The sequence below is a fragment of the Procambarus clarkii genome, chromosome 1 (genome assembly GCF_040958095.1).
Source record: "Procambarus clarkii isolate CNS0578487 chromosome 1, FALCON_Pclarkii_2.0, whole genome shotgun sequence".
Taxonomy (NCBI): domain Eukaryota; kingdom Metazoa; phylum Arthropoda; class Malacostraca; order Decapoda; family Cambaridae; genus Procambarus; species Procambarus clarkii.
In genome coordinates this window covers 29,037,018-29,064,156 of record NC_091150.1, presented here as the reverse complement: position 1 = coordinate 29,064,156, position 27,139 = coordinate 29,037,018, and the positions used below count along the sequence as shown (strand labels likewise).

Here is a 27,139-nt window from a genome sequence, read left to right as displayed (position 1 = left end):
ACTGACAATCGATGGCGTCAGTAGTAAGTCAGTATTTGACTTGTACATCTGGCAACACATTGACACTATAATCTCTCAACCGTACAATAACCAACGGCTTTATACGATATAAACTAATATATTCGAAATTAAAATAAAGAGCATTCGGAGAAGACCGTGTAGATTCTCACTGAACACTTTAATACTTTCTTCTCCAACCACCCCTCTAATTAACCATATTATATATATATATATATATATATCCTACCATATTATTTATTTATACTTACGGCATCTATACGGGCGGACCAATACGGCAGCCATGGTCTCATCTGTCGTAAGACACAGGGAAAGATTGCCAGACATGAAGCAGTCAATGACATCATTAAGAGAAGTTTGGCTACAGCTGGGTGTCCAGCACAAAGGGAACCCCAGTTGTGCAGACCTGACAACAGCCAAAAACGCCCAGATGGAATCACCCTGCAGCCGTGGAGGGAAGGTAAACAGGTCGTGTGGGACTACACGTGTGCATCTATATTGGCTGATACCTATCTACCTTACAGCACAGTTGAGGGAGGCGGGGCGGCCACCTTCAGGGAGACCCAGAAAACTAACAAGTACAGAGACCTAGAACGTTGTTACAGGTTCGTGCCACTAGGCTCTGAGACTCTGGGCGCCTGGGGTAAATGTGCACTCAAGTTCTTAAAGGAGGTGGGCGAGAAACTCACTGGGAAAACTGAAGACTCACGAGCGGCCAGTTTCCTGTTCCAGCGTCTTAGGGAAACTGAGAAGATTCCGAAGCCTCAGTACTAACATTCAGATCCACCTATATAAGGCTCTAGTTCGGCCGCATCTAGAGTATCCCCCAGTACCACTACACACCATAAAGAAAACTAACATGCAGAAACTGCAAGCAGTACAAAATAAGGCGCTAAGGAGAGCAGCAAAACACCGTCCACCATATGATCAGACAATCCAGGAGCTCCATGAACTCCTGAACATACAGCCACTAAACATCAGACTGCAGCACCAAGCCATCAGGGTGTGGAACACCATCCAAATGTTAGAGGACCCAATGTTAGAAAGATTGCTCCAAGATGAGACGCCCCGCTCCCACAGCTGGTGGCCCAAGAACCTCGATACTCTGGATGAAAACCCCGCCCCACAGTATATAATCCCCAGATGAGTTATATATGTATATATATGAACAGTTCATATATGTGTATATATGAACAACTCGAGAAATAATATGTATGACAACTCGATAAATAATAATAATAAAATAAAGAGCCTTAAACAGAACAACATGTGTGGAAGCATCGGAGTGTGTATATATGAATGCTACACAGTATTCATCTATAGACATCCATATATGGTGAAACACATGTGAAGAACCTCTCACAGCTCCCTGACAAGAGGGAGCCAGCTTAGCTTAGCTGCCAACACCCACACATCGTGTCAGCAAGGCGGACAGCCCGCCGCCTGCTTTCATACCTCTCACTGTATTTCCCACTTCTATACTTCCCTTCACCTATGCCTCTCCTTCCTCTTTACTTAAAAAAAAAAACGCCTCGGTGTCGCAGTTCAGAGGGGAAATGCGTGCTGTATCCTGGGTATGCACCCAACCTCCGAGGAGCTGCTATATTATATATATATATATATATATATATATATATATATATATATATATATATATATATATATATATATATATATATATATATAATGTGTGTGTGTTCTTTGTGAACTGTAGCATTGTAATAAAATAAAACAAAATATATATAAAAAATAATAGGGGAATCCACAAGGTCTTCTCTGAATACTCTTTATTTTCTTCTTCGAGGATGTGGGTCCCTACAATTACACCAGAGGTGTAGGCGAGAGCTTACCGTACAGACTCGCAGGGAAATATACAGCCAGCTCCGAACAGCTTGACAAATGTACAAAAATCCGAACAAATGGAGACTAGGATATTGTGAACACTTCCCTGGTGAACCATCGACCCTTTGCTCTGATGATGGAGTGGGAGAATGTCTGTTTCCCGTGGCGGGATACGAAGGTCCTTCTCAAAGGAAGTCTTAACCTCGAGTCCTTCTCAAAAGGAGTACTTAACCTTGAGTCGTCCTCCAGGGGAGTCTTAACCTTGAGTCGTCCTCCAGGGGAGTCTTAACCTCGAGTCGTCCTCCAAGGGAGTCTTAACCTTGAGTCGTCCTCCAAGGGAGTCTTAACCTTGAGTCGTCCTCCATCTGGTGTGGCCTCACGCCGCCTCCTTATCTCTCTCTTGTTGATAAAAGCAACCCATGTGCTTTGCAATTTTTACCACAAGCTGTTTCTCACCTTGCGTGACGCAAAGGTGAACCCTGCCGCTCACGCACTCGAGCGCGGACGCGCGCACACGCGCACTCCAGCACGGACGCGCGCACACGCGCACTCGAGCACGGACGCACACACGCGCACGGACGCGCACTCGAACACGGACGTGCACAAGCGCACTCGAACACGGACGTGCACAAGCGCACTCGAACACGGACGTGCACAAGCGCACTCGAACACGGACGTGCACAAGCGCACTCGAACACGGACGTGCACAAGCGCACTCGAACACGGACGTGCACAAGCGCACTCGAACACGGACGTGCACAAGCGCACTCGAACACGGACGTGCACAAGCGCACTCGAACACGGACGTGCACAAGCGCACTCGAACACGGACGTGCACAAGCGCACTCGAACACGGACGTGCACAAGCGCACTCGAACACGGACGTGCACAAGCGCACTCGAACACGGACGTGCACAAGCGCACTCGAACACGGACGTGCACAAGCGCACTCGAACACGGACGTGCACAAGCGCACTCGAACACGGACGTGCACAAGCGCACTCGAACACGGACGTGCACAAGCGCACTCGAACACGGACGTGCACAAGCGCACTCGAACACGGACGTGCACAAGCGCACTCGAACACGGACGTGCACAAGCGCACTCGAACACGGATGTGCACAAGCGCACTCGAACACGGACGTGCACAAGGGCACTCGAACACGGACGTGCACAAGGGCACTCGAACACGGACGCACGCACTCGAGCACAGACGCTTGTCCCAAGTCCCAAAATTCTAGGATGGAGAAGAATTTTACAAATGTAATTTTAATAATAAACTAATTAACTGGGAACTAATAAACAAAGATCTTGCGTAAAAAAGGTGAGAAGAACAGCTGGACAACTGAGACCTTAAACCAATGCTTCTAGAGAGTAGGTGCACCAGCGCTTGCCTACTGGTCGAGCCAGGCTACTGAGAGGTGTTGCTGGGTGTTGCTGGGTGCGGCTGGGTGTTGCTGGGTGCGGCTGGGTGTTGCTGGGTGCGGCTGGGTGCGGCTGGATGTTGCTGGGTGCGGCTGGGTGTTGCTGGGTGCGGCTGGGTGTTGCTGGGTGCGGCTGGGTGTTGCTGGGTGCGGCTGGGTGCGGCTGGGTGTTGCTGGGTGCGGCTGGGTGCGGCTGGGTGGTGGTTGTGGTGTGTGTTACTGTGGTGATCAGTGTGTGACCGTAATAAAGGCTCGTAATATCACAGTTCTCAGTTGATGATTTCGTGGAGCATGACCTTTGACCCGGTGACAAGCCGAAGTTACCCTGTCCCGGCTCCTAGCAACACTCACCTTCCCCCAGCTCCTAGCGACACTTACCTTCCCTCAGCTCCTAGCAACACTCACCTTCCCCCAGCTCCTAGCGACACTTACCTTCCCCCCACCTCCTAGCGACACTTACCTTCCCTCAGCCCCTAGCAACACTCACCTTCCTCAGCTCCTAGCGACACTTACCTTCCCTCAGCCCCTAGCAACACTCACCTTCCCCCAGCTCCTAGCAACACTCACCTTCCTCAGCTCCTAGCAACACTCACCTTCCCTTACCTCCTAGCAACACTCACCTTCCCTCAGCTCCTAGCGACACTTACCTTCCCTCAGCCCCTAGCAACACTCACCTTCCCCCAGCTCCTAGCAACACTCACCTTCCCCCAGCTCCTAGCAACACTCACCTTCCCCCAGCTCCTAGCAACACTCACCTTCCTCAGCTCCTAGCAACACTCACCTTCCCTCAGCTCCTAGCAACACTCACCTTCCCTCAGCTCCTAGCAACACTCACCTTCCCTCAGCTCCTAGCGACACTCACCTTCCTCAGCTCCTAGCAACACTCACCTTCCTTCAGCTCCTAGCGACACTTACCTTCCCTCAGCCCCTAGCAACACTCACCTTCCCCCAGCTCCTAGCAACACTCACCTTCCCCCAGCTCCTAGCAACACTCACCTTCCCCCAGCTCCTAGCAACACTCGCCTTCCCCCAGCTCCTAGCGACACTCACCTTCCCTCAGCTCCTAGCAACACTCACCTTCCCCCAGCTCCTAGCAACACTCACCTTCCCCCAGCTCCTAGCAACACTCACCTTCCCCCAGCTCCTAGCAACACTCACCTTCCCCCAGCTCCTAGCAACACTCACCTTCCCCCAGCTCCTAGCAACACTCACCTTCCCCCAGCTCCTAGCAACACTCACCTTCCCCCAGCTCCTAGCAACACTCACCTTCCCCCAGCTCCTAGCAACACTCACCTTCCCCCAGCTCCTAGCAACACTCACCTTTCCCCAGCTCCTAGCAACACTCACCTTCCCCCAGCTCCTAGCAACACTCGCCTTCCCTCAGCTCCTAGCGACACTCACCTTCCCCCCAGCTCCTAGCAACACTCACCTTCCCCCAGCTCGTAGCAACACTCACCTTCCCCCAGCTCCTAGCAACACTCACCTTCCCTCAGCTCCTAGCGACACTCACCTTCCCTCAGCTCCTAGCGACACTCACCTTCCCTCAGCTCCTAGCAACACTCACCTTCCCCCAACTCCTAGCAACACACACCTTCCCCCAGCTCCTAGCAACACACACCTTCCCCCAGCTCCTAGCAACACACCTTCCCCCAGCTCCTAGCAACACACACCTTCCCCCAGCTCCTAGCAACACACACCTTCCCCCAGCTCCTAGCAACACACACCTTCCCCCAGCTCCTAGCAACACACACCTTCCCCCAGCTCCTAGCAACACACACCTTCCCCCAGCTCCTAGCAACACACACCTTCCCCCAGCTCCTAGCAACACACACCTTCCCCCAGCTCCTAGCAACACACACCTTCCCCCAGCTCCTAGCAACACTTACCTTCCTCAGCTCCTAGCAACACTCACCTTCCTCAGCTCCTAGCAACACTCACCTTCCTCAGCTCCTAGCAACACTCACCTTCCTCAGCTCCTAGCAACACTCACCTTCCTCAGCTCCTAGCAACACTCACCTTCCTCAGCTCCTAGCAACACTCACCTTCCTCAGCTCCTAGCAACACTCACCTTCCCCCAGCTCCTAGCAACACTCACCTTCCTCAGCTCCTAGCAACACTCGCCTTCCCCCAGCTCCTTGCGACACTTACCTTCCCTCAGCCCCTAGCAACACTCACCTTCCTCAGCTCCTAGCAACACTCACCTTCCCCCAGCTCCTAGCAACACTCACCTTCCCCCAGCTCCTAGCAACACTCACCTTCCTCAGCCCCTAGCAACACTCACCTTCCCTCAGCTCCTAGCAACACTCACCTTCCCTCAGCTCCTAGCGACACTTACCTTCCCTCAGCTCCTAGCAACACTCACCTTCCTCAGCTCCTAGCAACACTCACCTTCCTCAGCTCCTAGCAACACTCACCTTCCCTTAGCTCCTAGCGACACTTACCTTCCCTCAGCCCCTAGCAACACTCACCTTCCTCAGCTCCTAGCAACACTCACCTTCCCCCAGCTCCTAGCAACACTCACCTTCCCCCAGCTCCTAGCAACACTCACCTTCCCCCAGCTCCTAGCAACACTCACCTTCCCCCAGCTCCTAGCAACACTCACCTTCCCCCAGCTCCTAGCAACACTCACCTTCCCCTAGCTCCTAGCAACACTCGCCTTCCCTCAGCTCCTAGCAACACTCACCTTCCCTCAGCTCCTAGCGACACTCACCTTCCCTCAGCTCCTAGCAACACTCACCTTCTCAGCTCCTAACAACACTCACCTTCTCAGCTCCTAACAACACTCACCTTCCCTCAGCTCCTAGCGACACTTACCTTCCCTCAGCTCCTAGCAACACTCACCTTCCTCAGCTCCTAGCAACACTCACCTTTCTCAGCTCCTAGCAACACACACCTTCCCCCAGCTCCTAGCAACACTCACCTTCCTCAGCTCCTAGCAAGCGCCCAGCGACTGTGACATACCTGCAATGAACATATTATCATTAAAGAACATCAACAAACATGACATCAGCAAGATTAATCTGCCAAAGAATGCACACAGAGGAAAAGTTAGTTTAGAAACTATTGAAGGACATTTATACCATTCACTGGCACAACTGTCCCAGGACGAGCACGCACACCACCACAATGTCTGGAGGGCTGAACAACACCTCACTTTAGCCTCGTGACACGAGGCTACACTGATAACAGATTTGTGGAAAAATAAGGGTGAAAGCCTCAATGAACAAATCCACAAGGGCCGTGATGAGGATTCGAACCTACGTCTGAGAGCATTCAAGACGCTGCCTTAATCGACTGAGCTACGACATGGTCAAAACGAGTTGAAACCAGAAGTTTTACTGAATTTACTTGGATCCTGCAGCCTCTCCGAGGCACAAACCAGGGTTTTACACAACTCTCCCCCATGTACTCGAGCTATGTCAATAGGCCGTTCTATCTCTTCGCTCTTACTTCATTACACACACAAATCACAACGCTATTGTGATTTCTGTGTGTGGTGAAGCCTCACCTCGGGACCAAGGTGTTGGACCAGCTCTCACAAGTCAAGCCTGGCCTCGAGCCGGGCTTAGGGAGTAGAACAACTCCCAGAACCCCATCAACCAGGCATCCATCAAGTATCATACCTGGAGAGGGTTTCGGAGTTTTACTCCCCGAGCCCAGTCAGGGGGTCAGGCTCGACTTGGGATAACTTAGTCCAACAGGCTGTTGCTTGGAACGGCCCGCAGGCCCACTCCAGGCAACACCCTGGAGTCCACTCCAAGATTAAGGACAACTTTGGAATGCTTGAGGATGGCTTCTTCCACTGTTCCCCTCCAATCGCAGCCAGGCCTGAGCATCCCTGGTTTATATCGCACTATTTGTCTTCGTAGGCCACAGGCTCACGCACCCATCACAGCCAGGATGATCCAGTAACAACAGAAAATTGTCCAGTTCTCTCGGAAACGCTATTTTTGTCCCAGCAATATTTCTTTATATTTGCAGGAAGTAGCTGGTAGCGAGGCGGGCGGGCGGGCTGTGGCGTCCAGGTTATCTTCTCTTATCGCGGGTGAGGTTCATCCGGACTTATCGGTGGACTTAGTGCGTGCTTCCTCCCTTAGAGTGCACACCTCTATCATCGAATTACATCGTGCAAGTCTGGGAGCTGAACTTCCGTTACTTTCCATTTGCATTTTCCGAGAGATTTCTCGCCAGCACATTGTGATTGTCTTCAGCTGAGTAACAATCCCTCATCACTTGTGACTTTTGTTTGGGGTGGGTGAGGGGAGGGGGGTTGTGGTTGCTAGGGATTCGGGAAAGGTTGGTACACGTGTAGGGATGATTGCATCAGCGAGGAACATTGTTCCGTGACTTCCCGCAGGAGCGCGGAACAGCAAATAGTAGAGGGGCTGGTCCCAAACCTGCACACAGAAATAACATCACATGAGACCAGAAGACATGGCAGGATGTGCAGAATACCCCCGTTGAAGAGCAGAGGTGCAACAGGTACTCTGAGAGAGAACTATCAACATCAGAGGCCCGAGACTGTTCAACACGCTTTCACTACACATAAGGGTCATAACTGGCTGACCCCTCACAGTGTTCAAGAGAGAACACATATATTTTGTGATCTTTCTTCTCAGCACTCTTTCAAAGACTTTTACAACGTGTAGTCTTAGTGTTATCGGTCTGTAATTGATCAGTTTTCAGTGTGTTTAGTGGCTCGCTGAAAACGGAGCCGTACTCTAGCCTCGGTATTTGGCTCATTTCCTTGTTGTCATCTGCGAAGGTTCCATCTCCCTCTCGCAGGGGCCCGATACTAGATGTAGTTGTTAATATTGATTTTGCATTGGTGAAAAAATATTTCGGATTTCCTTTTTATTTCATTGATGGCCTTTTGCTCTCTGCCTGTCCTGGAATCTGTGGCCCCTGGCTAGGGAGAGGAGAGAGAGACAAGGGAGAGAGAAGGGCAAGGGAGAGAGAAGGGCAAGGGAGAGGAGAAAGGCAAGGGAGAGAGGAGAGGGGCAAGGGAGAGAGGAGAGGGGCAAGGGAGAGCTAGGAGAGGGGCAAGGGAGAGGAAGGAATGTGTCCAGTGAGAGGAGCCGGAAGAGGGCGGGGCCACCATAGATAACATGGGATGGGGGGCAAGAGTTATTTCAGACGCCGAGAGGGAATGGGCGGCACCTGGACAGTACCGAGGGGGGGGGGGGTATGGGCGGCACCTGGACAGTACCGAGGGGGGGGGGGGTATGGGCGGCACCTGGACAGTACCGGGGGAGAGAGGGTATGGGCGGCACCTGGACAGTACCGGGGGGGAGAGGGTATGGGCGGCACCTGGACAGTACCGGGGGGGGGGGGTATGGGCGGCACCTGGACAGTACCGGGGGGGAGAGGGTATGGGCGGCACCTGGACAGTACCGGGGGGGGGGGGTATGGGCGGCACCTGGACACTACCGGGGGGGGGGTATGGGCGGCACCTGGACAGTACCGGGGGAGAGAGGGTATGGGCGGCACCTGGACAGTACCGGGGGAGAGAGGGTATGGGCGGCACCTGGACAGTACCGGGGGGGGGGGTATGGGCGGCACCTGGACAGTACCGGGGGGGAGAGGGTATGGGCGGCACCTGGACAGTACCGGGGGGGGGGGTATGGGCGGCACCTGGACAGTACCGGGGGGGAGAGGGTATGGGCGGCACCTGGACAGTACCGGGGGGGGGGGGTATGGGCGGCACCTGGACAGTACCGGGGGGGGGGTATGGGCGGCACCTGGACAGTACCGGGGGAGAGGGTATGGGCGGCACCTGGACAGTACCGGGGGAGAGGGTATGGGCGGCACCTGGACAGTACCGGGGGAGAGGGTATGGGCGGCACCTGGACAGTACCGGGGGAGAGGGTATGGGCGGCACCTGGACAGTACCGGGGGGGGAGAGGGTATGGGCGGCACCTGGACAGTACCGGGGTCTAGATTCTGATGTTTCCCCGACATACATAAAACAGTGGAGATGGCACCACTCTACAAAGGCGGTAATAAAGCAGAGGCCAACAATTACAGATCAGTGACACTAACATCACACATCATACAAATCTTTGGAAGAGTCCTAAAGAAGTAAGATCACACAACACATGTTATCACAGCATCAACATAACCCTGGACAACACGGGTTCAGAACAGGGTGCTCGTGTCTCAAACAACTGCTAGATTACTATGGCGTGGCCTTAAGTGCCATAGAAGACAAGCAAAACGCTGATGGAATATCCACAGCTTTTGCTAATCATTTCAACAAATGTGACTAAGGTGTTGTTCAAAAGGAATTACTAGCAAAGTAGGAAGATAGATCTTCAGTTTCGTAACATAACTCATTGTTGACCAGACCACACACTAGAAGTTGAAGGGACTTCAACTTCTAGTATGTTCAATCGACTTGAGAATGATCCAGGACGGACCGAAACATCGTCGTCCCTTCAACTTCTAGTGTGTGGTCTGGTCAACATACTTCAGCCACGTTATTGTGACTCATCACCTGCAACAGAACTCATCATTTAATATTCAACAAAAGTTAAATCCGGATCATCCACGGTGAAAAGCTCGGTCTCCCCAGGGTACTGTGCTTGTTCCGACATTGTTTGTCTCAGTCGTATCAGACACAGACAAGGACACAAACTATCGTACAGGATGCAAGCGATGAGTCACAATAACGTGGCTGAAGTATGTTGACCAGACCACACACTAGAAATTGAAGGGACGACGACGTTTCGGTCCGTCCTGGACCATTCTCAAGTCGATTGTCTTGAGAATGGTCCAGGACGGACCGAAACGTCGTCGTCCCTTCAATTTCTAGTGTGTGGTCTGGTCAATATTGTACAGGATAATGTTTTACACATGACACAAGGATTTGTATGAGAGTAGCCATCATAGAGGACACAGCAAACTTCCACTCTGTTGTAAATCAGGTCTTTCAATGGGTCACATAAAATATAATGTTTATTAAAAAATAAGTTCCTTTTCCTGCACCACGGAAGAGGAACTTATTAATTAAAAAAAATTAATTAAAATACAAATTAAAAATTAAAATATAAAAATAGCAACCACACGTTAATCGCAGTCAAATTACACTGTGGGAGGAAAATGCAATTTATAAGAATTGGGAATAATCATGGAAAAAGACCTTACTTTTACACATCACAATAAAACAGGTGTCACAGCTGATACCTGATCAACCAGGCTGTGACTCATGCGTCAGGCTGCGAGTTGCCGCGTCCAACAGCCTGGTTGACCAGTCTAGCAACCATGAGGCCTTGTCGACGACCGGGCCGCGTTGCTGTTGATCCCCGGAAGCTACACAAGGTAGGACAATCACCAACATGCGTCCTGAAGGGCAGGGATCTACTTCCTCGACACACACACACAAGGATCCCACGTTGGATACCTGAGCGGGACAGAGACGGTTGGGCACGTTTTCTTTCACCCAGTGTGTGTACTCAACTAGCAGTGAAATAGGTGCCCGGGAGTTAGGCAACTGTTGCTTGTGGGTTGTTTCCTGGGGAGGGTCAGTACTGGTTAGTGGCCTTTGGACCTTAAGAAGCCTAACAAGGCTTTCTGTGCCCAACTACCCATAATGGGGGGGGGAGGTAATTCTCTTGTTACGGTACTTACATCCTACTCTTGTCTCTTTGGTGGGGGGGGGGCAGGGGGGAGGAGAGGCAGGGGGAGAGGAGAGGCAGGGGGGGAGGAGAGGCAGGGGGGAGGAGAGGCAGGGGGGGGGAAGGCAGGGGGGGGGAGGAGGATAAGGCAGAGGGAGAAGGGGAACAATAAGGGGTGAGGGGGACGGGAAGGGGAGGAGAGAAGTGAGAGGCCATGGGATGGGGGGGGAGGGTTGGCAGGGGTGTGGGCGAGAGAGAGGGGGTGGGGGCGAGAGAGAGAGGGGGGGGGGACGCACGACAGACAACGACGCCACCTGCGACAGCCACGGCAACTCTCCTACAAATTAAACACCTCCAGCGGCTTGTCACACAACTTTCCGAACCCTCCGGCCCCAAAGTAGCCCTTCAAGTCCGCGCACCTCGGCGACAACTGCCTCGACAAGCACCATATGGGCCTGAAACAAGCGAAACGCCCCGGGTCACCCTTCTGACCCCGCCCAGCCAGCCTCCCAACGCTCCCAAACCTGTACGGGGCATTACAAAATATGACGTCACAGCGATGTTTGTCACACACCGCGTTTGATCTTCAGTTTTCGCTGGGTTAAGATTGTGTTGTGTTAGGTTAGGGTTGGGCAGGGTAGGCTCACTTCTCCTGGGGTGTGGGTGGCGATGACCCTGGGGTGAATTTCTCAGGTTCTGGAGCCTACACGTGTATGTGTGTGGCTTAGCCCCAGTCAGCACCATCCCCCAGTAAGGACCAGGAGCACAAGGTCGTCGCGCGCGCGCGCACACAATTAGTTCCAGAACTAAGAGGCATGAGCTAAGAAGATAGGCTGCGGAAACTGCACCTCACGTCGCTGGAAGACAGAAGAGTCCGGGTAGACATGATCACCCCATTCATAATTCTCAGTGAAATTGACAGGGTAGACAAGGATGGATTATTTAACATGGGTGGTACACGCACAACGGGACACGGATGGAAGCTGAGCCCATAGAAAGACATGATTTACGTCTGATTGGAGGCTCGCCGTGTCCTCTATGTTGTCTACTCTCATGGAAATCCTAGTCATCAACAAAGGATGATACAGTGCTATAGGTTGTGTCCTTGTCTGTGTCCGAAATGAGGATGAGAAAAAGTACTGGAGCAAGCACAGTACCCTGGGGGACTGAGCTCTTCACGGTTGATGGTCCGAATTTTATTTTGTTGACTATTACACATTGGGTTCTGTTAGTCAGGAAATTGTAGATCCATCTGCCTATTTTTCCGGTAATTCCTTTTGAACGCATTTTATGTGCAATAACACCATGGTCACATTTGTCAAAGGCTATGCGAAATCTGTGTAAATTACATCAGTGTTTTGTCTTCCATGGTTGTTGAATTGAGCTGTTAAGAAACTAACCCAGCCATCCCTGTATTGAAATTTTGAAGAACAGTTTGTTCTTACAGTCACGTAAAACAGAGCAAGCCGGGCTTGGGGGAGTAGAATAACTCCCAGTACCCCATCCAGGGACCATCCAGGGACCATCCAGGGACCATCCAGGTACCATCAAGGTACCATCCAGGTACCATCCAGGGACCATCCAGGTACCATCCAGGGACCATCCAGGGACCATCCAGGGACCATCCAGGGACCATCCAGGGACCATCCAGGGACCATCCAGGTACCATCCAGGGACCATCCAGGGACCATCCAGGGACCATCCAGGGACCATCCAGGGACCATCCAGGGACCATCCAGGGACCATCCAGGGACCATCCAGGGACCATCCAGGGACCATCCAGGGACCATCCAGGGACCATCCAGGGACCATCCAGGGACCATCCAGGGACCATCCAGGTACCATCCAGGTACCATCCACACTCGGGGTGGCGAGTCACGGTCTCACCCATCTAACCCCATCTGCAAAAAGTGAGGGAGGGAGGAAGGAGACTCCGTCTATTAGTGTCCCTGTCTCACACACCGCCTAAATTACTTCCCCATTTGTCATCCATGACAACGTCAGGAGTCGTCACTCAGGTCGTCAAGAGTAGACCACTGTCGCCCCAGCCTCTGACGATGCCTTCAGAGGCTGTAATTACTGCTCCAGTTAGCAAGACGGTGATTGGCCCTTCTCTAGTCGACGGAGGAGCCTATTGTACAGCTGAAACAATGTTTTAATCGAGCCTATACCAGGCCGTGATGGTATAGGCTCCGAGCCTATTGGGCCTTGAGAATAATATTTAAAGAGTATTAAAAATAAAAATAAACTAGTTTTTGTTTAATTATTGAATTATTTACGGGTGGACACGAGGCTGTCAACGTCAACATTGCAGTGCTTCAAAATTCCATAAACCACCGCAATTTATACGCTGGGGGAAATACTGCGTCATAAAGGCTGAGCATTCAAGTGAGAGGACAGGTTGGCGCATTACCTTGCTCGATGTTGCTAGTAGTGTTTAGACGGGTTGACGGGCGGAGTGAGGGACGGGTTGACGGGCGGAGTGAGGGACGGGCTGACGGGCGGAGTGAGGGACGGGCTGACGGGCGGAGTGAGGGACGGGGAGAGTGAGGGGATGGGGTGACGGGCGGAGTGAGGGAGAAGGGAAACCATACAGGGTCTAGAGTGCAGGTGTACCCATCTTCCAGCATCCAGACACGTGCACACAGAAGCACGTGTCAGGAGACAGGTGTGTCCAACACACAGGCACAGGTGTGTCCAACACACAGGCACAGGTGCGTCCAACACACAGGCACAGGTGCGTCCAACACACAGGCACAGGTGCGTCCAACACACAGGCACAGGTGCGTCCAACACACAGGCACAGGTGCGTCCAACACACAGGCACAGGTGCCAAGAGACAGGTGTGTCCAACATGCAGACACAGGTGCCAAGAGACAGGTGTGTCCAACACACAGGCACAGGTGCCAAGAGACAGGTGCGTCCAACATGCAGACACAGGTGCCAAGAGACAGGTGTGTCCAACATGCAGACACAGGTGCCAAGAGACAGGTGTGTCCAACACACAGGCACAGGTGCCAAGAGACAGGTGTGTCCAACATGCAGACACAGGTGCCAAGAGACAGGTGTGTCCAACACACAGGCACAGGTGCAAAGAGACAGGTGTGTCCAACATGCAGACACAGGTGCCAAGAGACAGGTGTGTCCAACACACAGGCACAGGTGTGTCCAACATGCAGATACAGGTGCCAAGAGACAGGTGTATCCAGCATGCAAACACAGGTGCCAAGAGACAGGTGTATCCAGTATGCAGACACAGGTGTGTCCAGCATCCAGACACAGGTGTGTCTCCAGCATACAGACACAGGTGTCAGGACACAGGTGTGTCCAACATGCAGACACAGGTGCCAGGACACAGGTGTGGCCATTCTCGCAACCTTCGTCTTGAAAGAAAAGAAAATAAGGCAAAAGAATTTATGAAAACTCTTAGTGTGGGAAACCTTTAGCCGGATCCTGTGTCTTGGGATAGTGAGGGGGGGGGTCGAAGGAGGGGGTGGAGACGGGGTAGGAGAGGGAGGGGTAGGAGAGGGAGGGGGTAGAGGGGGATGGTCTGGGGCGGGGTTGAGCGTGTAACGTCTGGTCGCTTCACAAATACCTATCCACTCAACAAACTCGGATTTCTGGCGTTTTTTAGCGAGGTTGTGCCGCTGAGCCCCAGGGTGACCTCTGGCTCAGGTTAGCGAGGTCAGGAGAGGCCGGGATAGCGGCGGAAGTAGCCCGGATAGGTACAGATGGCCAGGTCAGGGATCACGGTGTTGGAGAAGGCGGGGTTGTGGGGTGGGTGGGGGGGGGGGGGGGCAGGGAGCGGGAAGTGGACAGGGGGGGGAGGGGTGGGGGGGGGGGTTGAGGTGCCTACACCTTCACTAACGTCAACACCCCAACACCATACTCTACACCACCACATCCTCCAAACATGCTCCACACACGCATGGGCCGTCAAGGCTCCGTCAAGCCACCCACCACCAAACAAGCCTTACAGACAACTTTCTCACCAGTTTTCTGACCGGTGACTTACCTGTGGCCAGCTTCAGTAACTCCAGAGTTCTCCCCCCCCCTCCCCTCCCCTGGTGACCGTCTGGCTCAAGTCAGACTTTCGCTCCCTGCGCATCGCTCCAGATGAAACATCAAATTATTAAAAACTCAATGACAAAGAAGCAAGCCTTTCAGAATATTAATAATAATAATAAAAGAGGTTCTGTGCGCAAAGGCCCACAATTTCTTACAAAGATCACGCGGAAACATTTTGTTTAAAAGAATGGTTCACAGCCTGCTAGAGTTTAACTTTAGAAAAGTAGACAGTAGTGAAGATTGGTACAGGGAACGGGAGGCTGTACACAAGTGTACCAAATGATGGGTGACACCATCCCTGGAAGGCAGTAGACAAAGGAGACGAAGACAAGTCTATACGACACTTGGAGTAACTGGGGTGTGTGGGGTCACAGACGGAGAGTGCTGGAGTGAGGGGTCACAGACGGAGAGTGCTGGAGTGAGGGGTCACAGACGGAGAGTGCTGGAGTGAGGGGTCACAGACGGAGAGTGCTGGAGTGAGGGGTCACAGACGGAGAGTGCTGGAGTGAGGGGTCACAGACGGAGAGTGCTGGAGTGAGGGGTCACAGACGGAGAGTGCTGGAGTGAGGGGTCACAGACGGAGAGTGCTGGAGTGGGCCACACAGACACCAGACACATGCTTAGTGCCTTAGGGTCATGAACACATGGCAAGTGAAGTGAGATGGTTGAAAAAGACTTCACTCACACTTTCAAATACATATATAACAACACACAAGACTTGAGCCTGTACACCATCCCGTGACAGGCCGCGAGGGGAACAGACGGGTAGGTAAAGTACAATGTAGGGTACAGTGTACAGTTCGCAGTGTATAGGTACACTGAGAGAGAACTATCAACATCAGAGGCCCGAGACTGTTCAACACGCTTCCACTACACATAAGGGGCATAACTGGCCGACCCCTCACAGTGTTCAAGAAAGAACAGATTTAGGCTCTTTAGTCGGTCCCAATAGTTTAGATGTTTTACTGAGTGGATTCTAGCAGTAAAGGGTCTCTGCACGCTCTCCAGGTCAGCAATTTCTCCAGCTGTGAAAGGGGCTGTCATTGTGCAGCAGTACTCCACTCTGGAGAGCACTAGCGTCTTGAAGAGTATCATCACCGGGAGGCCTGGTCGACGAACCAGGAGGCCTGGTCGACGACCGGGCCGCGGGGACGCTAAGCCCCGGAAGCACCTCAAGGTATCGGTATAGCATCTCTAGTGTGAAAGGTTCTTGTTATCCAACCTGTTATTTTTCTTACAGTTGTGACGGCTACTTTATTGTGTTCTTTAAAGGGACGCCGAGGGCTCCTACACCAGGGACGCCGAGGGCTCCTACACCAGGGACGCCGAGGGCTCCTACACCAGGGACGCCGAGGGCTCCTACACCAGGGACGCCGAGGGCTCCTACACCAGGGACGCCGAGGGCTCCTACACCAGGGACGCCGAGGGCTCCTACACCAGGGACGCCGAGGGCTCCTACACCAGGGACGCCGAGGGCTCCTACACCAGGGACGCCGAGGGCTCCTACACCAGGGACGCCGAGGGCTCCTACACCAGGGACGCCGAGGGCTCCTACACCAGGGACGCCGAGGGCTCCTACACCAGGGACGCCGAGGGCTCCTACACCAGGGACGCCGAGGGCTCCTACACCAGGGACGCCGAGGGCTCCTACACCAGGGACGCCGAGGGCTCCTACACCAGGGACGCCGAGGGCTCCTACACCAGGGACGCCGAGGGCTCCTACACCAGGGACGCCGAGGGCTCCTACACCAGGGACGCCGAGGGCTCCTACACCAGGGACGCCGAGGGCTCCTACACCAGGGACGCCGAGGGCTCCTACACCAGGGACGCCGAGGGCTCCTACACCAGGGACGCCGAGGGCTCCTACACCAGGGACGCCGAGGGCTCCTACACCAGGGACGCCGAGGGCTCCTACACCAGGGACGCCGAGGGCTCCTACACCAGGGACGCCGAGGGCTCCTACACCAGGGACGCCGAGGGCTCCTACACCAGGGACGCCGAGGGGGTGGGGGTCACTTGAGGGCAGCAGGGAGGAGGTCAGGCGGGTGGCTGGGTCAGCTGAGGTCAAGCCAGAGGACCATAAAAGCACCTTTACCCCCAACAACTTAAGAAAGCAACAGTAGACCGATTAGGGAAGTTGTGACTGGGAAGACATCCTTCACCAGAGGTAGGGTGAGGGTGTGGGGGGTTGGGGTGTGGGGGGGGGGGGGGTGGAGGTGTACCGGTCAGCTGACACTCCCCCCCCCCCCTCCCCCCGGAGACGGCCATGTAGGGCGCCGCGTGGGAGGACCTCCCCTCCCCCACTCCCCCCTCTGAATGTCTGGGGTGCAGACACGCACAGGAATGTGGCAGGTTACGAACGACTCTCAACACACGAACACAGTCTTCGGAAACAACTATACACCGGTCCATTGTCGCTCCAGAGGCGGGACCCGAGCGCTGAAGCACAACCCCCCCCCCCTGACCCAGAAAATGCAGAATAGAACCAGTGAAGAGCAGAGGTGCCATAGACACAATCAGAGAACACTGTATAACCATCAGAGGTCCGCGGTTGTTCAACACCCTTCCAGCGACTATAAGAAATATTGCCGGAACAACCGTGGACATCTTCAAGAAGTGCCGGACTAACCGGGCTGTGGTGGGTATGTGGGCCTGCGGGCCGCTCCAAGCAACAGCCTGGTGGACCAAACTCACCAGTCAAGCCTGGCCTCAGGTCAGGCTTGGGGTGTAGAACTCCCAGAACCCCATCAACCAGGTATGAAGCAGGTAAACCCCCCTTGTGAACACAGCTAGACCACATTTACATTAAACAAATAACCCTCCACATGAAAGTGACGACGTTTCAATCCATCTTTAGACCCTCTTATAAAGTCGTAACCAAGTGGAGGGGGGAGGTGGAGGGGTTGAGGGGGGAGGGGTTGAGGGGGGAGGGGTTGAGGGGGGGAGGGGTTGAGGGGGGGGGAGGGGGGAGGGGTTGAGGGGGGAGGGGTAGTGAGGGAGATTTCTTTCAGCCTCGTTGCTTTATTTTTATTTTGCCCCGAGGGGCGAGTTTATTGGGCAGCGCCACTCATCCTGTGAGTGGACACACCGCCATAGTGACAGTATTGGGCAGCGCCACTCATCCTGTGAGTGGACACACCGCCATAGTGACAGTATTGGGCAGCGCCACTCACTTTGTGAGTGGACACACCGCCATAGTGACAGTATTGGGCAGCGCCACTCACTTTGTGAGTGGACACACCGCCATAGTGACAGTATTGGGCAGCGCCACTCATCCTGTGAGTGGACACACTGCCATAGTGACAGTATTGGGCAGCGCCACTCATCTTGTGAGTGAACACACCGCCATAGTGACAGTATTGGGCAGCGCCACTCATCTTGTGAGTGGACACACCGCCATAGAAGCATGTACAACACTCCCCAATAGGAAGAAAACCCGCTGGGTTGTTCATCCTGTCACTTGTACCCAGACACAGCTGGGACTTGCTTAACTGTCTCAAGTGAACAGCTCCTCAAACAAGAAGATGAACAGTCGTCATCCCTTAAAATCTTACGTTATCTTGCGGGTGCAAAATGGGGGAATCTTTTAAGAACAGTATCAATATTTGACAAATAGTGTTTCCTAACTCAAACAATGTGGGGTTTATTATTCTACACAACCTTTTGATGTCTCTCAGGTGTTCACATTCTCTCAGGTAGTGGTCAAGGCGGTGTCCATCACTCTCACCACAGATTCTGCAACTTCGCTGATCAACTGTTGTTTCCATTCCATATCGCCATGGATATTTGTATCCAAGACGGATTCTTGCTATTACTGATTATCTCCCGCGGCCACCTCTTCTTCGTCCGTAATGATTGGGATTGCCAGCTGCAACCATGTTGTACCATCGTACAGATTCACTGGTTTGTGCTTCTATCCTCCTTTCCTCAGTTACCTTGTCACGGTGATGTTGTCTGATAATACCTCTAATTTGTAGCAGTCTTGGGTATGAAGTATTCAATATGGCCTCCTTCAGCGCCTTCAGCAGCCAGCACATCTGCTCGTTCATTCCCACATATTCCAACATGGGAGGAGATCCACAAAAACTTGACTCTTCCCTGATTGGTAGTCCAAGTCCAAGTCCAAATCGAGTCCAAGCGATGTTAAAAGCTCTGTACCTCAAGGTACAGTCCTTGCACCGCTACTGTTCCTTATTCTCATATCTGATATAGACAAAAATACACGCCACAGCTTCGTGTCGTCCTTTGCAGATGACACAAAAATCAGCATGAAAATTACCTCTGCTGAAGACATTGAAAAACTACAAGCAGATGTCAACAAAGTTTTTGATTGGGCAGCAGAAAATAACATGATGTTTAACAGTGATAAATTTCAGGTACTCAGGTACGGCAAAAATGAGGATCTGAAACATAATACAGGGTACAAAACACAATCGAATCTTCCCATAGTAGGAAAACAGCATGTCAAGGATTTGGGAATAATGATGTCCGACGATCTAACGTTTAGGGAGCATAACCAAGCAAATATCGCGTCAGCCAGAAAAATGATCGGATGGATTACGAGAACTTTCAAATCCAGGGATCCCATCACAATGGTTGTACTCTTCAAGTCACTTGTGCTGTCCCGTCTCGAGTACTGCTCAGTACTCACTTCCCGCTTCAGAGCAGGAGAGATTGCTGAAATAGAGGGAATACAGAGAACATATACGGCACGCATAGACGAGATAAAACACCTAAATTATTGGGATCGTCTCAAAGCTCTCCAAATGTACTCTCTAGAAAGGAGACGAGAGAGATACCAAATAATATACACCTGGAAAATACTGGAGGGTCAGGTCCCAAATCTACACAGTAAAATAACAACGTACTGGAGTGAACGATATGGAAGAAAATGCAAGATTGAACCTGTGAAGAGCAGAGGTGTCATAGGCACAATCAGAGAGCACTGTATAAACATCAGGGGTCCGCGGTTGTTCAACGTCCTCCCAGCGAGCATAAGAAATATTGCCGGAACAACCGTGGACATCTTCAAGAGAAAACTGGACGGTTTTCTAAGAGAAGTTCCGGATCAGCCGGGCTGTGGTGGGTACGTGGCCCTGCGGGCCGCTCCAAGCAACAGCCTGGTGGACCAAACTCTCACAAGTCGAGCCTGGCCTCGGGCCGGGCTTGGGGAGTAGAAGAACTCCCAGAACCCCATCAACCAGGTATCAACCAGGTATCAACCAGCTCTCATGATCTCAGCGAATATCTCAAGATTTTCTGCTCGATTTTTAATAAGGCCTTGAAGCGCTGCTTTAAAGTCAGTGCAGATCACTGCACCGTTAATGCTTCGTTCAAGGAATCTTAATGCCGTAACAATGGCAGTTAGCTCTGCTTGTGTTCAAGAGGCATAGTTCTCAACACGGGATTTTCCTTCATTTCCACGTTGAAAGGTATTATTCCTAATTACAGTGTATGCTGCACCAGCCCTGCCATTGACAGGGTTAGATGACCCGTCAGTGTAGATTTGTGCGACTAACATTCTTCACCGAGAATGAAGAGACTAACATTCTTCTTCTTCATCATTCTTCACCGTAACATTTTTACGGTGCTAAGTGGACGGAAGAGACCACGTGAGAATGACAAACGCACCGCAGGAAGAGCTGGATAGGTTCCAGGGCCGATCGGAGAAATGGCTTATAGACTTCAACCCAGATGAATGCATGGCTATGAGAACTGAACAACAACCCCCGAGTCATTTTGTCTACTTGACCGAGATATAATTCCTTCGGCATGATAGCGGCGAGAACATTGAAGAAACAAAGAAACGGGGACACAGTGCGTGACATGACTGACAAGTAACACAGACAGACAGAAGCAGGTGAAACTCCCACGCCCCTCACACACTCCTCCAGCCTATATACACCCCCACCCCAAGTCCCCGGCGCCCCCCCCCCCCCAAGTCCCCGGCGCCCCCCCCCCCAAGCCCCCGGCGCCCCCCCCCCAAGCCCCCGGCGCCCCCCTACACCTTCAGTAAACTTGAGGCCACCCAGAGGTACACTATATTATGCACACCTGGGAATCATTAAATATAAACGCGTAAAATGTTGCAAGTTGCTTCCGGGTAAACTGCAAACTTGCACTCAGACCTTAGGTAAACACGTTAATTACTCAGGTAAACTCTATTCCACCAGCTGTGTCTTCTTCAGGTGTGGGCGGCAACAGTCCTCACTGCAGGTGTGGGCGGGGGAGGCGCGAGCAAGACAGGTGTGGGCGGGCGGGACGAACAGCCAACGGCCACACATTCCAGCACGCTGCGCACCTGTCTCCCCTACACCCGTCTCGCAGAGCACCTGTCCCGCCCAATACTGTCCGCCAGAGCACCTGTCCCCGCCCAACCTGCCCAGCGGCTCGCTCATTAATTACTTCCGCTAGAAATCAACATTCGGATCAATATGAAGAAAAAGAGGGAAATTATACTAAGCTTTAACAGATGTCACGAGCAGACAAGGGCGAATTAACGAGGAGACAAGAGCGAATTAACGAGGAGACAAGGGCGAATTAACGAGGAGACAAGGGCGAATTAACGAGGAGACAAGGGCGGTCAGAGATCTGAGACAAATGTCTGAAACACGAGATTGTGACAAATCTTCGCTTAACGAGCAGAAACCCGAGCGAACGAGGAGCCAACATATATATACCCAAGAACGCGACTCTTGCCAACCAACCTTACCTTGAGGTAAAGGCAACCTTACCTTAAGGTAAAGACAACCTTACCTTACCTTGAGGTAAAGACAACCTTACCTTTACCTTACCAGACAACCAGGAGACATTATATACTCAAGTCACAAAACACATTCACATACAAACTAACATCAATACTCGTATTATCAAGCGTGAAGGGTTATTCAATAACTTCAATGTTAATAATATGAGCATAAACTGAAAAGAATAAAAAAAGAATTCTCAAAGATGCGATGGGAGCCGTCTTACGTCGCAACTCCCACGCAAGACACGGAACAATTGCGTGCAGACGCATACGAAGCCTGCTCCAAACATGTTCCTTTTGTGGAAGACAAAAATCGTGGAACTGATTACGAAGACGCGATTATCCCAACAAAGAAAAACAAATAACTAACAGTGAAATTGCAGAAATAGCGCGGAAGCTGAAGCAATCATCTCAGACTGGAGCCGTGAAATTGGAACAAAAGCCGTGCAAGAGATGAGCAAGAGATGAGCAAGAGATGAGCAAGAGATGAGCAAGAGATGAGGAGCAATCCAAAATATTTCCTCACATAGGCGAAATCAAAATAAAAATAATTCTATACTTACACAAACGATAACAAAGAAATTGGTGAAATTTGAAAAGATGAACGAGGCTATGCTTTTGCAACCCCCCCCCCCCTATCACCATAAACAAAATGAACGTTAAAGATTCAGACAGCTTCTTAGTGAATAACATCCAAACCCCTGAGAATGTAACTGATATCAACACATTGTAGATTTGGAGAGATATTGACAACATGCCCGGACACTTGGCCCCGGAACTGGAGCCGAGTGTAGACCCTTGGAATTCCATATTTATCAACCCATCCTCCGAATTGACAGTACGATTTAATACTAAGTGTAATAAGTACACTTTCTTACTGTCATAAACAGTGCATAATTGCACTTATGGGGCTGTTACATTTACCCAACTCCCTCCCCCGATTTAATTCTCCTCGTTTTCTGTTAAGACACTCAGAATTTTAGGACGAAGATTTCATCTTCAATTGGCTATACACAAGTTTTAAATATCAGGAATTTCTTTTTCAGGTTTATTAAACAACATAGATTTTATGCAAAATTTTAAAATATCCTGAGTTAATTTACAATTTATTGATATATTTTAGTTTTGTTTTATTAGTTTTATAAAACTGTAATATCAATATAGCTATAAGTTAAGTACTAATTGTAATTAGGAAGCAATAAAATTATTATCTTCAAAAACTAAGACGGTTAGGTGAGGTCGTGGTTTTCTATTAAGTTGTTAAGGTAAACTCAAATATTCACAATATATTTGACAGTACGATTTAATACTAAGTGAAAATAAGTACAATTCCTAACTGCTATGAATAGTACATAATTGCACTTATTTGTCTTCTTACATTTACCTCCCCATTTTTGGAGGACGGGCTGTATAAAGAAATGTAAAATTAAAGAAGCAGGAGCTCTCCGAGTAGTTTGAAGAAAAAGCAAGACACCAGAAGCGCTTAAGTCACCAGATACACCTCCACTACACGAGGGAGGGAGCAAAGCACTGGCATAAAACAACAGACTAACATCACGTGTAATAGAAGTTTGAACAGCCCAGTTCAATTACTATGACAAAAATCAAGGAAGCACTAGACGAAATGGAAAATACAGATGTGTTGACCAGACCACACACTAGAAGGTGAAGGGACGACGACGTTTTGGTCCGTCCTGGCCCATTCTCAAGTCGATACAGATGTGGTTATACACAGAATTTGCAAACGCACTTGTTAGATGTGACCATGGAGTGGCAGCTAATAAAATGAGTTCCGTAGGAATAACGGGTAATGCAGGCAAATAGTATTCAATTTCCTGTCAAACAGAATGCAAAGATTAACTAAGTCAAATCCAAGCGTAGTTAAAATCTGTGTACCACAGGGCACAGTCCTTGCACCACTGTTTTACCATATTCTCATATTAAATATAAACAAATATACAAATCACAGCTTCGTGTCATCTTTTACAGATGACACAAAAATCTCAACCAAAATTCCTGCTGCAGTGGACGTTGAATAACAACAAGGCGATATTAATAAAGTATTCGACTACACAACGGAAAATAACATGATGTTTAACAGTGATAAATTCCATGTATTTAGGTATGGGCAAAATGAGGCCCTTACACGAAATACAAGATACAATCATATCTGATAGTAGGAAAACCACATGTAAAGGACGTGTGAATAATGAGGTGTGACGCCCTGACATTTAGTGAGCATAACCGAGCATATATAGCGGCGGCGGCCAGGAAAATTTGCTTGGTTATGCTCCCTAAACGTTAGGTCGTCAGACATCCTCAGTCCCAAATCTTCCGGGTTCTTCACCTAGATCCTCTAGTAGGGTTGAGCGCTAGCTCCTAAGCCCCCAGCTCTTTTTTCCGGAATTAAGAAAAATGCTGGACATATAGTTGGTTCCCGGCGAGGCTGCTATACTCATTGTGCTATAGAAACCGTCCACAGGTATTTCTCTCTCTCATTATATTAAAAAAAAATTACTTGACAGACAGACAGACTTCGCGTATCCTTAAAAATATTTCTGTTTCGCGGACCTCGTTGCCAGCCGAGCTTCGGGCAAGAATGGTCATGATTAGAAAAACATTGCAATGTACTGCCAAATGATGACATGTTGCAACAACGTTCAGACAGGTTGTGCAATGTTGATGTGTTGCATAATAAAGATGCTTGCTGTTGCATAATGTTGGCATGTTTCACATTATGTTGCGAGAATGTTAAATGTTGAGGTGTTGAGCGTATGAAGAATTTGAAGGTTGTTGTATCAGGCTCCCATACACGAAGGTGCTGTATGAGGCTCCCATACACGAAGGTGCTGTATGAGGCTCCCATACACAAAGGTGCTGTATGAGGCTCCCATACACGAAGGTGTTGTATGAGGCTCCCATACACGAAGGTGTTGTATGAGGCTCCCATACACAAAGGTGTTGTATGAGGCTACCATACACGAAGGTGCTGTATGAGGCTCCCATACACAAAGGTGCTGTATGAGGCTCCCATACACAAAGGTGCTGTATGAGGCTCCCATACACAAAGGTGTTGTATGAGGCTCCCATACACGAAGGTGTTGTATGAGGCTCCCATACACAAAGGTGTTGTATGAGGCTCCCATACACGAAGGTGCTGTATGAGGCTCCCATACACAAAGGTGCTGTATGAGGCTCCCATACACAAAGGTGCTGTATGAGGCTCCCATACACAAAGGTGCTGTATGAGGCTCCCATACACAAAGGTGTTGTATGAGGCTCCCATACACGAAGGTGCTGTACGAGCCCGCGGCCCGGTCTCCGACCAGGCCTCCTGGTTGTGATGCAAGATGACCATTGCACGGTGTCGTCGCAGGGTGCAGTCTCCCGTGTGCAGTCTCAATCCGGACGAGCGTTGCAAAATTGCCCCCCCCCCCCCCCCCCCCCACCCCCACTGATCGAGTATTTCCTGTGTTGTGGGAGGATAATGTTTCCTGTATTGAGAGGAAATTTCCTGTGCTCTGGGAGTAGATTTCCCGTATTATAGGAATATGAGTGAATACAAGGTTACAGGAGTCGTATTGGGCAGCGTCACTCATCCTGTGAGTGAACATGCGGCCTCAGGGGGTAGTATTGGGCAGCGTCACTCATCCTGTGAGTGAACATACGGCCTCAGGGGGTAGTATTGGGCAGCGTCACTCATCCTGTGAGTGAACATACGGCCTCAGGGGTAGTATTGGGCAGCGTCACTCATCCTGTGAGTGAACATACGGCCTCAGGGGTAGTATTGGGCAGCGTCACTCATCCTGTGAGTGAACATACGGCCTCAGGGGGTAGTATTGGGCAGCGTCACTCATCCTGTGAGTGAACATACGGCCTCAGGGGGTAGTATTGGGCAGCGTCACTCATCCTGTGAGTGAACATGCGGCCTCAGGGGGTAGTATTGGGCAGCGTCACTCATCCTGTGAGTGAACATGCGGCCTCAGGGGGTAGTATTGGGCAGCGTCACTCATCCTGTGAGTGAACATACGGCCAAACAGCACATGCCCAACAGCCCCCCTCCACAAATAAAAAGAAAACCCGTTGGGTTGTTGCAGATAACTAAGAGATGTGTTGGGAGCGGTGGGTAATACAGTCAGGTGGGGGAGGGTGGTGCATGCAGCACCCCTGAACCTGTAGTTGTGGGAGTACTTTGAATATTGAACAGTACTGGGTGTAGTTTGGCGTTCATCTTGCAGGTCGTTTTGAAGTACTATCGGCTACTGGGCTCTATCACCAACCCGCCCTCTTAAAAATAATGTAACTTTTCGCTCGTATGCGCGCTATGGCCAAATTTGGACGTAATTTGAAATGAAATCGACTCACAAAAGTGACGTACTGTTCTGTTTTCTGTTTGAGTCGTCCGGCTTACTCGGCCAGCTTAGAAAAGGATTCTTTCCATTAACGCTTTTCATACCGTTTTGAAACTTTATGAGAATTTCGTATCATACCTACATTTGAGCTCTGACTCTTTGGTCCCGCCTCTCAACTGTCAATCAACTGGTGTACAGATTCCTGAGCCTACTGGGCTCTATCATATCTACATTTCAAACTGTGTATGGAGTCAGCCTCCACCACATCACTGCCTAATGCATTCCAATTGTTATCTACTCTGACACTGAAGAAATTCTTCCTAATGTCTCTGTGGCTCATTTGGGTACTAAGTTTCCACCTGTGTCCCCTTGTTCGTGATCCACCCGTGCTGAAGAGTTTGTCATTATCCACCCTGTCAATTCCCCTGAGAATTTTGTAGGTGACGATCATGTCTTCCCTTACTCTTCTGTCTTCCAGGGATGTGAAGTTCAGCTCTTTTAGCCTTTCATCGTAGCTCATACGGCTCAGTTCCGGGACAAGTCTGGTGGCATACCTCTGAATCTTCTCTAACTTTATCTTGTGTTTAACTAGGAATGGAGTCCAGGCTGGAGCTGCATATTCCAGGATTGGTCTGATTTAAGTGGTATAAAAGGTCTTGAACAATTCCTTACACAAGTTTTCAAAGGCAGTGCTTATGTTGACCAATGTAGCATATGCCTCTGATGATATGCTTTTCATGTAGGCCTCTGGGGACAGGTTCGGTGTGATATCAACCCCCAGATGTTTCTCTCTTTTTGACTTGTAAGATTTCACCTCCCAGATGGTACCTTGTGTTCAGCCTCCTGCTCCCTTCGCTGAATTTCATCACTTTACACTTTTCTGAGTTGAACTTTAGTCGACATTTTCTAGACCATTCCTCCAATTTGTCCAGGTCATCCTGTAGTCTCTATATTCATCTGTCTTGATTCTTCTCATAATTTTTGCACCATCAGCAAACACTGAGAGGAATGAGTCTATACCTTCTGGATGGTCGTTCACATATATTAGAAAACAGGGTGGGTCCAAGTAC

At 50.7% G+C, this 27,139-nt stretch overlaps 2 protein-coding genes across 5 annotated transcripts in view; one reads left to right on the top strand and one right to left on the bottom strand.

Moving 5' to 3' along the window:
- PlexA (plexin A) overlaps window positions 1-27,139 on the bottom strand; it is a 418,994-nt gene that overhangs the window by 240,657 nt on the left and 151,198 nt on the right. The gene's annotated exons all lie outside the window — the stretch shown is intronic.
- LOC123747798 (antho-RFamide neuropeptides type 2-like) lies at window positions 15,157-16,989 on the top strand. The gene is made up of 2 exons (XM_069321374.1): window positions 15,157-15,212; window positions 16,242-16,989. Exons 1-2 carry the CDS (start codon window positions 15,157-15,159, stop codon window positions 16,987-16,989), a joined length of 804 nt encoding a protein of 267 aa, XP_069177475.1.